At 42.4% G+C, this 14,124-nt stretch overlaps 1 protein-coding gene across 2 annotated transcripts in view; it reads right to left on the bottom strand.

Annotated features, from left to right (window-relative positions):
- Nucleotides 1-9,476, bottom strand: part of PIK3CG (phosphatidylinositol-4,5-bisphosphate 3-kinase catalytic subunit gamma) — a 34,723-nt gene extending 25,247 nt beyond the window's left edge. The window contains exons 1-2 of one of the 2 annotated variants that reach the window (XM_057417794.1): nt 9,319-9,476; nt 1,397-3,418 (exon numbers count right to left, since the gene is read on the bottom strand). In XM_057417794.1, the coding sequence (XP_057273777.1) occupies nt 1,397-3,406 (2,010 nt within the window). In that variant the 5' untranslated portion in view covers nt 3,407-3,418; nt 9,319-9,476. Of the gene's footprint in view, nt 1-1,396; nt 3,419-4,635; nt 5,125-9,318 lie in introns of those variants that run through there. The other variant, XM_057417796.1, reaches the window with a different exon arrangement.
- Nucleotides 9,477-14,124: the final 4,648 nt, after the last annotated feature.

Below are 14,124 nucleotides of genomic sequence, written 5' to 3'. Positions count from 1 at the left end.
AAACAAATGGAAAAACCCCAGTATTTTCCCCATTCTCTCAGGCACTTTGAAACCAGCCAATCACCATCCCAAACTCCTAATTTGGATACAAAAGCGAACACAATCGCTGAGCCACATGTATACAGCAAAAGCTCACAAGCCAAGCATATATATAGCAGCAGCTACGTGGGAGGCCCAATGAGGTAACCGTGGTGACTCCTTTGGTTAATGCAGAAGTGCATAAATTCTGCCTGGGGAGCCTCATCAAGCAAAGACAAGGCAAAAAAGGCTTTGTTTAAAGCACTACTGATGCACAGCAAAATCTGAAACACCAACTTCATCTTCCTGGGGACCCTGGCTCTCTCTGAACCCACAAAAATTAAAAGCCCTATCCCACAGCTTCGCTGGCTGTGGCAGTTCCTTTTTTCCCTTTTAAATATTGAATGCCATTTTTGTCCTCTGACTCTTTGAAATAAGTATTTCCTGCTCTGTGGGGCGACAGCCTTTCCACAGGAGCCAGAGCCTTGTCGGGCGTGGGAAGCCTGCAGACTCACCTTGCTTTGGGGGATGTGGGTACTAGGAAAAGCGGCAGGATTACAGCTTTCACTGGCCACCAGACATGACTCTGCTGCTGCTGACAGGCTGCCCAGCTCTGGCACCACGTTGTGGAAAAGCAAACAAACCAATTCTCTTGTATAACTGATATAAACCTTCCTGATGTTTCATCTGGCAAATCTGCGCACAGAGTGCTTCAAATCGATACAGCAGTGATTCACTGCCATTAAAAACATCATTTTTCACCCAACTTCCCAGAATGAACTAATTGTATTATGCAGTCCTAGCAACCCTTTATTTACTTCTTAAAATCTTCTGGAACATTCTAGATGAATTTGGTCCCCTTAACAGTACCAAGACTGAAGTTACTGCAACATACTATGTAACAACGCTGTTATTCTTGACCTAAAACCCAATGCCAGACTTTTCTTCAGGCCCTGCCCATGTCAACATCTGCCTCCACTTTCTTTCTGTCTACACTCTTTCTAAACTATTGGCAAAGCCAGTGAACAATTCTTCAGTGCTGTAGGATTCAGACCTGATACAAACAGGATTAGAGACAACACAGTTAGGACTTGCTCCCATCATAGCTGTGCTAGTGTTGACAATTTCCAGAAAAACATAATACTGTAATCACAAGAGCAAATCATAAGACACAAGGCAACAGTAACACAAAAATAACAATATAGGCAAGAGGCAAAATGTAGAAAACATGGCTTGGGTTAATTTGGTTACTGCTTTGAATAAACATTAAAGACTTCAAAACAAGGGATTACTAAGTAGACCTACTAAGATGGGAATGATGATGGGATAATGCAAATATACATGGAAGGCAGAACTCAAGAATGCAAATACACCTTACTTGAACAAGCTGCAGAAGATAATGAAGAACATCATCATCTTCCAAACTTTCTAGTTTTTGAACTGCCATTGCTCGGACATTTTCATCTGAAAAGTTACAGTCCAGAAGTTGCATTGTGAGTCCAACATCTAAAGTGCTCTGATCCCAAACTTCCTTTTTAGCTAGCAACTGGTATGTTTTGGCCACTATTTCTTGTTGTCCCCATTTCACAGAGCTAAGCAGCTTAGGATATGCCTTAGGGTGCTTTATGCTTTCATATCTAAAGTGCCACAACAGTTCTTTGTCCTCAGGAGAAAGTGGATTAAGTGGGTCAGTTGCTATGATCTCTTCAAGTTGCTTGCGAAGCTGGTTGGGCATTTCAGCTCGTGTCCTGTCCCCTTGGGGGTCTGATGTTATCCTGTGCTTGGGCAAGGCAATTGGGTGACAATATTTATCCAGCACAATAGAGATAGCCATTGAGTTTTCTTTATCTGGGTTAGTTGCTGATGTGAGTTTGTCTGCATTGATACTTCCTTGTTCTTCCCCCTTGCCTGGAATTTTCCACATGTGGAGCACATATTCCCCACTTCGTAGCAAGAAACGGTGATCTATTAACAAAAGATTTACATAATAGAGAAGCTGGGTTTTGCACTTTGGATCAGAGTTGGGGGATTCGTGTGACTGAAGGTTCGTCTTTGTGGACAGTCCCTGTGCTTTACCGCAGTATATCTGAAGATTCAGGAGTGCCCCTTTAGGCAAATCCTTGATTTTGATATCAAACTCCAACCAAATATTCCACAGAACCTCCTCAGTAAAAGGCTTCGATGAAGTCCTCCTCTGTGAAAGGAGCTGCTGCCCGTGTTGAATGTTAGCTTCCACAAACACAGTGAGATCAGTATTTCTGGGTAAAACTGGGATATCGATGCCAATTATTTTCACCCTAAATTTCCTGTTACAGTCCCACAAAGAAATAGTGAAGACTCGCTCATGATCTTTTCCATCTATTGTTAATTGTTCATGATACCCTGTAACACCTGTACAGTCATCCACCAAAGGCCACTCTTCCTTTTGAACCTCATCCTCACTCGGGTCAGGGGGATTGTCTAAGACAAGGTGGATTTCTTCACCATTCTTAAGGCATTGTCTTATCCAGTGAAAATCTTTGATTGGTGTCTCTCCAGTAATGTACTCATCTCTGCCGCAAATCCTGAGAACAAAATCCAGTTCACTATGATCTTCAGGAATGTCCATCAAAGACTTTTTCTTTGCCATTTTTGTGAAAAAGCTGTGGAGAATCATATCTGGAGTGTCATCTATGGACACTTTAACTTTTTGGCTAGTTGTTCCTCTATGTATGATTATGAAAATGTTATTATTAGTGATCTTTTTTAATAAATATTCCGGGAGTGGCTTGGATGTAGTCCATGGGTGCATTGCATACAACTTAGGATCTCTACAGGCTACCTCTATCATTCGTGGAGTGACTAATCTACGACGGGTAAATTCTAGTTCATCGTCATGCACGTTGCTTACATCAGTGACATCATAACCAATTAAATCATTAAGTTGCCGCTGAAATTCCTGGACTTCTTCTGATGGGCTTTGTTTCTGGACAACATAGATCTTGCCCACCTTTTTCTGTAACACTTTCCAGTACAGTATGCAGTCCAGTGTCTGTAATACTTGATGTTTATCATAAATTTCATACCATTGCCCTTTCTTCTGATACTGCAAAATAAACTGATCCGGGGTGAATGTGTGGTAGAAGTCTGTGGTTTGACTCATCTCTAGTGCACGCATCCAAATCTGTGCTTTCATTTGCTCAACTGTACAGTTGGCAGCTATTTCGAGTAACATCATTTCCGGTACTTTAGTATGTTTATTGCTTGTAGGCAAAATGAACTCAATGGATATCAGTTCCATTGATGACAAATTACTCGATGTACAGTGAGGTTTCATCCTTCTTCGCCTTCGTTTGTTTTCCTCTCTCATAACAACGGGCTGTTCATGGAGTTCATCCTCCAACTCCATGCCAGAAGAAATCTAGCAAAACATACAAAGGCTTAATTACTTTCTCATTTACATTTTTAATAACTCTTATTTTTTAACTCTTCTTCATAGGGCAGTCAGAATCCTACTACGTAGATGCTTTCTTAATTTCTGGTCATAAATAAGTGATTTACATAAACCACCTCAGACATAATCTATTCAATTCACCTCCAAATACACACCCCCCCCCCCCCCAAGAAACAACAAAGCAACCCTCTAATGATTAAATAATTAAAATAGAGATTTTAAACTGCCTTTCTAGATTTCACTGAGGATAAGCAGTCTGACTACGTATTTCCTCCACAATGATTTGTTCTTGCTTCTATTTGATCAAGCACGGATTCGTTTGCTGCCTTATCTATTTTGATGCTGCTGATATTAACATAAGTGGATTTTCATAGAAATCAAAAGACACACAGCTGTGCATCATGAGAATGCCATCCCACTGAACTCCAGGAATGACCAAAGGTAACAAAACAAGCAATCTGTTTGCAGACTCAACAGAGGTGAGCCTATTCCCATTTTCCTCTGCCTTTCTTTTTAGTGATGAGGAATAAGGACTTAAAAGCAAGAAAAACACTTAGGAGTCAAAAGTCAGGGACTACTTCTGAAGACAGATATTTAATATGCATCTAAATTCAAGCCTAGTATCTTTAGATGTGCTTCTTTATAATAAATCATTTCACCTGCCCAATAACATCCATCCACTTTAAAAGTAAACATTTCCAGTATAAACTATTAGCTTTTTACAGAACAAAAACCTGCCAAGCTGATGCCTATACATCAAATCACACCCAAAACACCTGTAAAGCAACATCAAACACAAGTAGCCTACCTTATCAGCTTTCAGTAAACAAAACATATCGTTGCTCACAGTTAATCTCCATTGAACAATATTAAAGTGGAAATGATTCACCAAGAGCTTGGAAGAAGAAGGCAGCGCTGACTGAGCATTCTCACACAAGCTAAGTTACAGCAACATACTGAACTTCTTTTCCAGACAATGTATTTTACACATAAAATCTCTCTGTAACAGCTGGAAAAAACTAAAGCCAATGTAACAATGCCTTAGTAGATAATAAAACAAGAAGATAAAGATGCAAAAGGTTAAACTGAAACAGCAGAGTTTGCTAACTAAAATTCTTTTTTCAAGTTCCGGAAAGCAAAGACTGTGGACACACCCCATGTATAACTGATAAAGGAAATATTACCTGTTCGTAAAATAAAGGCTGAATTGCTGAAGACGATTCATTTGTTTGATATCTGAAGTTCCTATTTTTTTTAAAGGAAGACCATTTATGCAAAAAGTTCTTTGTTTAAGCTGTTCTGCTTTTCTTGCTCGCCCTCATATCCAGATGCAAAGGAAGTGCTGAGCTTACCAGGAAGGAAGTTTTAACCAAGTTGATTATACATATGATTGCTCATTTTAAAAAAAGTCAGAATGTTTTTCCTGTTACAACAGTAAAAATACACTGACAGTACATCAATTTGATTCTAATACACATGTGTAGAAGACATGCTTGAAGCCTTCTAAAAGTAGCTAAGAATAACCCCGGCAATAAATTTAATGAATCAAAACAAAACATTTTAAAACCAATGTATTTTAGAGAGCCTAAATACTTTATAATGAATAAACAGGAATACTAGGAAAGAAGACAACTAAATCTGCAATGTTTCCTTATTTTTATTTCCATGGTGATAGTCCTTTGAGGGCTCCCAGCTTAAGTTCATTAGTTTTTTTAAGCCAGTCTCCATACCAAAGTCACATGGAGATGGTATCTGCCAAGGATCTTGCATGGTCACCTCAGCAATAGAACTGCAGGGCAATCTTCCTCCTAGTATTTTTAACTCCATTTATAATTACAAACACATGGTCAAATCCACTAGAAATTATGACATAAAATTCAGGAAGTATTTAAACCATGGACTTCCAACCCTAATTCTTGTGGTTAACTACAATCTGAAGAGCTGTTCCTTTACTAAATAAAAAAAAAAATCCCCAACGGAAAACAATTTGGGAAAACCCATACAAATCAGAAAGACAAGATAGAAAAACCTGTAATTGTATCCTTACTCATTATGACACTTGCAGTGAAATACTGACCATCTGAACAGCAATATCCAGCATACACCCTATGGCAGAAATATGCTGACTCTTGAGAAGAACAAGTCTCTTACCTGCCTCCAACGTGCCACTCACAACCTCTGAAATAAACACTTTGCAGAGGTTAAAGAAGAAAATACCCTCCACCACAGACATAGTCCTTCTTTCTCAGAGCACCTTCTCACTTGGCAGCTAGGATTGATTTCTCTTCACAGGTTCTTATTCTCAGGAAGTGTCTTTGGGGAAAACACACTCTGTCCTATCTCCCTCTACCTTTTAGAGCCAGTGTTTGAAATGTCAAAAGGAAGTGGCAAAGTTGCCTTGAACATTTTATTGCTGTCATGAAATCTACACATGTTGTCCAAGACATCTCCAACACTCATCCTCCACACATTCATAAGCCACAGTCTCTGTGGCACCTCAGCACTACACACTGCTTTCCCCTCCAGTCTGAAAAAAGCACTCAGTGGCTGGAAAACTTGAGCATCAGTAACCTCAACAGCAACCTCCAGGATGACGGAGGAGAAGGAAGCAGCTGATTTCATGTAAAAAGGAAAAGGATCTCAATGTATAGGAAAAGAAAAGGAGCAATGCTAAAGGGGAAAATGTGTTTTGCAAAACCTGTGTTTTGAAAGCCCTGACTGTGGAGAGTTTGACTTAGCAATGCTTTTGTGGAGTCTATCTTACAAAGTATAATTTCTAAAACATGTAATGTAGTCTTGTATTTTTCTTCATTTAAACATAAGCAACTAGCAGTAAGGGTTTTTTCAGGCCAACTGGCTTACATAGGTTTTTTGCAAATATTTCTCATTCTAAAAGTCATGCCGATCCTGTTAAGTAAACCTGGACTTGTATCAGTTTCATTGCGTTTTGCCAAAGCTAAGACAGCATGCTGGTTTAAAATGTCCTCATCTTGCTGTCATGTGCTATGCACTTACAGATTAACTTCTCAAACACATACACATACAAATATTCCATCTCTGCTAAGATATTCTAGAACTATTACATTGATCTAGACAATCCAAGGCAGCATCTTTACCTCAGGCAGCAGAGAAGTACCCTGCACATTGCTTGATGAATGCAGCTGTTTGACACTGTGATCCACTTAAAAAGACAGGTAGAGCAGTACTGTGAAAGGTTCTGACATCCCCCCCTTCCCTAACTGCATCAGATACAATGCAAAGTGCTTGTCTAACTGCCCACACAAGATTGTCTTCTCCCACATTCATTTGGGCTCTGACCTGTCATGTCTAGTCCAGTTCAGCTCTGACCCCTTTACATCAGGTTCAGAAGACAGTTCTTGAAGCAATGATTGTCTCTAATCTGTCTCTTGCAATGACAGCCACAAAAGTGTCCCTTTCTTAGGACGACACCAAATTGTTTCTATTTTCTTTTAAGCCATGTGTAGGCATGGCAAAACCATATTTCTTTATGCACATGCATCAGGAAACTTTGATTTTATAACACAAAATCTTTTAAAATCACTTCTTTAGGCACCCTTTGTCGTGCCTAAGCATTACATTATTGACATTTCTACACACCTACTGCAACAACACCAAAAGAAAATCTCTTTTTTTATGTCTAATTCTAATCAGCCTCATAAACCCTGAATTTCCCTGTATTAGACCTGCCAGAGGTCCACAAATCCTGATGGTGGCAATGGAGCAGGAGGAGGTGTGCCTGTAAAAGGTAGCTAAGACAAGCAAACAGGTTTGCCTTTGTCTCCAGTCATGTTCCTATCTCATCACTCAGGCCAGCAAACACAAAAATTTGGTTAATTTTTAGCTGGATCAGTTCCTTGATCTGAGTCATCACTTGCAGAAGTGGTAGGACAGGGATGGGAACTGAAGGGAAGGGAATGGAGCCAGCACAGTTTAGGCTGAAACACAATTCACAGCAGGATTAGGAGATAAATTCATGAGAAAACTTATTAAATGATTTGAAAACACTGGCTGAAAGGTGCCTTAAAAAGACAATGTGGTACTATCATGAATTACTTAGTATATTCTACTACATAACATCACAATATTTGTCAAACTTCACTGCTTTATTAGGACTGTGCGAAGAGTTTTACCAGTTACTCATTCGTCACCAGCTATTCTCATGCTAATTCTATATTAGTTCCTGCTTCTGGTTTAATCCACCATGGGAAAACCTCGTTTTTAAAACTATTCTTTGCACTTTAGTGTGAACTTCCCAGACAACAAAACCTGCAAGAAAGCAGGCGCAGGCACTTTCTACGTGAGTTAAGAATCACCTTATTCTCATAAAAATAATGCTGCATTTACATTCACAGTTTCAGATAAAGTTAACTTCCAAAATGAATAAAACCAGCAAACAAAATCAACAAACAAAACTACCATGACAGCACACTGCATCTACTTGCTAACATTGTTCTATAGTCAGAGATGGCTTTGCATTTGCTGGATAGGAGTACAATACATCTTCCCTGCATCTACAGATCCAGTACTGAACTATGCAGGCAAGATACAGCACCACCGTGTTAAGCATGAACACAATGAACAACATTCTGCCCAGTTCTTTTGTCAAATCCTCTAGCAGCTACCAGCTCTCATGGGAATTAAATCAGTGCAGGTTCCCATTAGCAACTAAACTTCACATGCAATGTAGTTGCATTCATCATCTAAAAGTACACTAATCAGCAGATACAGCTCAACATCTCAGTCAAGAGATGCTGACTGCTATTAGGGGTGTAATATTTCAGGATAAACTTGCCTTCACTACAGACCTTTGCATATTTTGATTTCTACACCAGGTATCTACCTTGGGGTGCTTCTGGAACAAGCAGTAACTTCCAGCAGGTTCTGACAATTTTGGTGAGAATTTTAGTAAAGTTGTGGTTAGCCAAAGTTATACAAGTGATGGGTGATCTACCTTCAAACCAACACTTCAAGGAGTTCGAAAACAAGAGATTGCAGCTGCAGCTTGTGCAGGGACACAGTCACTATTTGGGTACTCCCTGTCCTCTCAACTTGCGCCATTTTTTAAAGGTGACTGTAATGGCGAGGCCGAATCTACAATACCAACCAACTCCAGAATGCCCTCAGCTGTTACTTCAGACGATTTGCGGTGGGGGAAGCTTTTATGGTCTACATGTACCTGACAGCCACAAGAAGTTTGCTGGATGAGAAAATACAGTTATTTATTGCTTAAAAGCTGCGTTGGAGCAGAGCTGAGTCACAGATCTTAAGACCAGAGGGAACTGCTCGCACTGTCTCGTGTGATCCTTCACTTTGCATTGTTCCATTCAACATTCTTAAGTTTTCCTGTGCAGGTTTTGCATCAAACCCGTAACTCGTGCTGGGTCTGGGATGTGAGCTAGGACCGAGGCCGCGAAGAGCGACAGACGGGCAGCAGCCGTGGGGCTCAGCACTGCTGACCCCGGTCACCACACGTCCGGCTGGAAGGGGGCTCTGGCCTCTGGCTTCGCCTGCGCCAAACCCTGCAGACGCGCCGCGGGCCGGGGCTGCCTCCCGCACCCGGACTACGGCCGGGCCTCGGTGCCGCGCCCGCCGCCCCGAGATGGCGGCCGGGGCCGCGCCGCCCCGTAGCTCCCAAGGGAGCAGCAACGGAGCAGTCGCCGCGCGAGGGCGAACCTCGCCGCGCTCAGCGCCGCGGGGCAGCCGGGGGCCGGCCGGGCGGGTCTGGCCACCGCGGGGAGCAGGGACCCGCCACCGCGGGGTCGGGGCCTCTGTCGCCACCTGCGAGCCCGGACGTCGGGCAGAGTCCGCCGGCGATCCCCGCCGGGCCCCGGGATGATGATACTTACCGCAGCGGCGTGGCCGCGGCCCCGGCTCCAGCTCCGGACAGGTGTTTCCCTCAGCAGGAAGCGGAGCGGGCTGGGGGCCGGAGGGGAAGCTCCATGGCCGGCGGTAGGCAGCTCCGGAGCCGCCGCCAATCACACGCCGGGCAAAGAGGGAACCGGCTGTGGGGCCTTCCCGCCCAGCTCGGCCGCCGCCGCCCGGGCCCGCCGCGGCCCCGGGGCGCCCGGCCACTGCCCCCGCCGCTGCGGCCGGCCCACCCCGCGGCCCGCCGAGCCGGGCGCCCGGGCCACGCCGCTTCCCCCGAGCGAGGCGGGGGCCCGGGGAGGGGGCCGGCGCTGGGCCGAGACTCTCCCCGGTTGCGCGGAGCGCCTTCCCCCGGCCTTGCCGCCTGGAGGCAGCGGGCAGCCCCGCTGCGGGCCGGCACCCGCTGGTCCGGTCCGGCCACATCAACCAGAGCAGGGCTATACCGCCTACTGCGGTAGTGCACCGCGTCCAGGTGTCTGCACAGCCAGCAAAATCTCCCTGGAAGCATCTTCAAGGTGTTCACTGCACAGAGACCCCAGTCGCCGCCGTGCCCGTTGCTGAGCGGTCACCACCTCGGCAGTAGCCAGACAGGGCTGCCCCGGCAAGGCCATGCCGGGTGGTGGTGACAGCACGACCAGCCCCATGCACTAAGGCGAGGACAAAGCTGGTCTGTCTAAGCTGTCCTCAAACAACCCTGGAGACAGCAGGCTGCTCTAGCGTGCCGTGGCCTTCTCCTTCGGAAAGATTTTCATGCCGTCTGATCAAATGTCTGTTTTTACAGGCTGAGCCTCTTTTTTTCTGCAGCTGCATTTTGTTCTAAGGTGCTGTTTTCATTTTTTTTCCTACTATTTTCTCATCTCCAGACTCGGCAGTCCTGCTCTCTCCTTTTAGGTCATGTTCCTTAGACCTTGTTTGATTTCTGTATCTCGCCTCCAGCTTCTTGCCAAATGGACCACACCGTTTTTGGAAGGCACTGTACAAAACTGGACATAGTAGTACTCCAACTTGGGCTTTGCCAAGGTCGCCCACAGCAGGAGGATTAATTCATCAGCCTTATGGTGCCAGGGCTCCAAATGCAGTTCAGGCACAACCATTCACATCATCCAATTCAAACAAACAACTCCCCCTCACCACTCTTTCCCCACCCTGACTGCTGGCTATTTGGCTCTGAATGGAGCTGAGTGTTTGTATCCCTGCAGATCTTTTTTGGAATGAACAGCAAACGTCTTTCCATTATTACGCCGAGACCTTTTTTGATCCTGAACTTGCAATTAGATTCACAGGTGAACTCTTGTACAGTGCAGAGCCCACATTTACGCTCTGAAAGCCATGCTGACATAACTTTATATCTTCAGCGAATGCTTTACAAGACCATAGGCTGCCTCAAAGATTATAAAAATGAATGGATTTTTCTAAGGAACACATTACTAACTTCCATAGAAAGAAAATATTAGAAGAAAGTAACAAGTGTGTTACACATACAAGTGCTAGTATAGTAAATTGGATAATTGTCATTACAGCAGTAGGGTGCTTTTGAGTTAAAAAATCATTTGCATGACAACATTAAGAATCACAATACCAGCCTGAAGCAGAAAGTAATTGAGCAACTATTGTATAGAGTTACAAAATTAATATACATACACTGAACTGTGGGTATAAGAAATCCTAACTCTGGACTGGCCTCAAGCTGCCCTTTTTACAAAGATGAAAGTAAAGTAAAAACCTTAAACAACCTTCACGCGATGTGTCTGCAGCATAGGGGAAACACAGTGAAGACTCACTCCATGCTTGGTTTTGCTTGATATAATGAGTAATACCGGACAAAGAAGTTCAGCTTTGCCCAGCATGTGTATTACTGAATGCTTTAAAAGAGATTAAAAAACCTTATCAAAATAGAAAGCCTTTTTTTGTTGTTGTTGGCTGGATCCCCAGATGCATCACTCCAGAAACACAAGTGTAGCCAGTTTGGCGACTAATCCTGTTAAAATCCATGGACTTTATTTGGAGATGCACAAACACATGGAGATTTGAGCAGCTGAATAAAAAAAAGACTGTCATTTGTCAAAAGACAATTATAGAGGGAATAATTTACAGCCGGAGCAGATGACACCTTTCATGTTGACTTTAGCTAGAACTGCATAGAACATTTTTTAAATAGCGCTGTAAGTCAGCATAATGTTATTTGCCATGAAAGAGTAAATTACTTTGTGTATTATATTTAAGAAAATCAGGTAAACTGAAAATTTTGGTCTTTCCAGGATTTAGTAAGTTAATAAAATATTACAGTTTTGCAGTTAATCTTCAGCTCCTCTGTATACAGCACAATTTGCTTTATCGCCTTTTGTGGCAAATCATGTAATTCAAACTTTCCTCTTGCCAAGGATGCTCTCTTTACAGGTTGCATATTCTTTGGAAATACACATTTTAACATTATTTTTTCCTGCTGATTTCCAAATGTGACTCAAACCCTTTCCCACAAGTTATCTGTTGGTCTTTTTTTTTCCAGTCAAGAACAGCCTGTACAATAAATTGAAATGCACATTTTACCGTATTAAAAAAGGAACTTTAAAAGAGTCAGGAATATCATAGCTTAATGAAGGAAGGTGAAGAACACAATTTGATATTTAAATGAAGCTGATTTAATCAAAATTAGTCATGCAAAGAAGCAATCATTTTGCTAATATAATCTTGTGGCTGCAGTCAAAATGCAATTATTTCCTTTATCTTTCAGCTGTAACAAAAATATGACATGGAATTGCTGTCATGATCTTAAATGGGAGTTTTGGAGGTTGGAAAAAATGTAAGATGGTATCTTTTGTGTCCTCTGCACAGTCAAACATCAGATTTTATATTGTTTCATGGAGAACTGCAATAAAGAATAACAACCACATTAAATGCTCAGCAACAACTTTATATACTGACATATGTTGGAACTGGATGTAAATGTTGTCATTGACAGATGGTTCATTGCAATTTAGTAAATAGTATCTAATAGTTTGGGTTGGTTTTTATTTTCTGCATTGCCAGCAGAGAAAAAAATAAATAAATGCAGAAGCTTTATAGGTCTCGTACCAACAAAGCCAGAGCCTGCTTGCCTAATCCCAGCAATACTTACATTCAGTTCTTTAATTGCTTCTTTATGTAAAGAAAATGGAAAATACCCCAAATACCAAAATCAAACAGTGTGGGACACATTGTGCTTCCTGAAGGAAGGGTAGGTAACTTTCTTGAAGAATTCATAAGTTAGAATTTTCTAATTGAGTTGTAAGCATTTTATGAAGCATTCAGTGCAGGACTAAAAAATAAATTGCCAGAATCCCTTTATTGTACAGCTCTATTCTGAAAACTCATCATGTAAATATGCAGTCAGCTGTGTTAACATCATTGCAGTTGCTTTGGCCACATGCACAATCATATGGTAACTTTGGTATCAAAAAGGAAGGGTTTTTTTTCTTGCTATAACTTGCCAACAAGAAGAGGAGGAGGGAGCTGGATTTTAGTTTGGCTTTTGCATCAAGTATGGTAGCTGCTTGTGTAATGGATGTGATAGGTAAGTGTTGCCTGCAGACCAGTTCTCCACCCACAGGAAAAGGCAGGCCACCTCTTTTACACCCGTTCTGGGTCATTGTTTGGAGTAGAAGGCCCTGGGGAAGTGGGAAGAGATGCAGAAGAATAAATTAAGGGTGGGCTGTTGCTGTATCCCGCTGAAGGGATGCCAGCGGGCAGTTAAGACGTCTGTAAAATGTATCCTACATGAGCTTGGGTTCCCAGGGAGAGGTGTCCAGGGGAAACTTTTAAGATCTGCTTAAGATCTGGGCATGAAAGTAGCCTTGTGTCCTGATCCACAATGATCTTTGAACCTCTGTAGGCAAAGCAGAGTCAGGAAAGCTCAAACAAAAGAGCAAGGCTTGCCTATTTCTACTCCCTTCTCCTCCAAGAAATACCCACTCTTCCCTTTTCTCTTGCTAGGTCAGTGTTCCTGGTGATCCAAGGTTCTGCACAAAATCCCTCACTTCAAACATCTAAAACTTTCAAAACAGGAAACAGCAGGTGTTCTGAGCAGCCTTCTGAGATACATCTGCTGAAGGATTTGTCTCACATTTTACTGATTTAGGCTCTTCCAAATAAGTATTTAAAGCACAGGGGTGGGAGTGCAAGGTGTTTCCTCTGTGCCACATATGCACGCACATCAGCTGAGATGTAAAACTCACATAATACCTCTTACTGGCATGAATACATATTTTTGTCTGCACATATGTGTATGAGTTCGTCAGAGAGAGATACACCCCTCATGGTAGCAGAGTGTGTGTAAGCAGGTCTTTAATAACACTGGTTATTCATAAGGGATGGGGAAAGTTCTGAGTTTTTATGGCTCCTGTCAGAGGTCTCAGTGTTAGGTGGTGATGCAATATTGCATCATCTTGTGGTGTTGGGACTTGACAGAGGAAATTAAAAAGGTTAGAAATAGAAATGTAAAGAAAAATAGTTCACACTTCCAACAAGGCCTCTAGTCTAGTAGCATTATATTAAGCACTCCTAAATATAACATATGGATAGTTTCAGTCTCTGAAAATTTCTGACTCCAAAAATAATTAATCTAATTTGCTGCTCAGAAACTACATTACAAGGTTTCTCTAGACAAGCTCTCTGAACTGTGTTAGTGTGTTATCTTCCTGTCCTGATATTTATTATTCTGAATCTTTGAAAATTTGCTCAGCTGCATACTTGTTTGTTGGTGCTTCCTCCTGCCTGTGAGGACATTAATGTATTTGCATTGCATAGGAGTT

The sequence above is a fragment of the Pezoporus wallicus genome, unplaced genomic scaffold (genome assembly GCF_028554395.1).
Source record: "Pezoporus wallicus isolate ANWC-B61680 ecotype Strahan unplaced genomic scaffold, APGP_CSIRO_Pwel_v1 contig_5542, whole genome shotgun sequence".
NCBI classification, from domain to species: domain Eukaryota; kingdom Metazoa; phylum Chordata; class Aves; order Psittaciformes; family Psittacidae; genus Pezoporus; species Pezoporus wallicus.
Note: the sequence above shows the minus strand (reverse complement) of the source record. Positions and strands in the feature narration are given on the sequence as shown.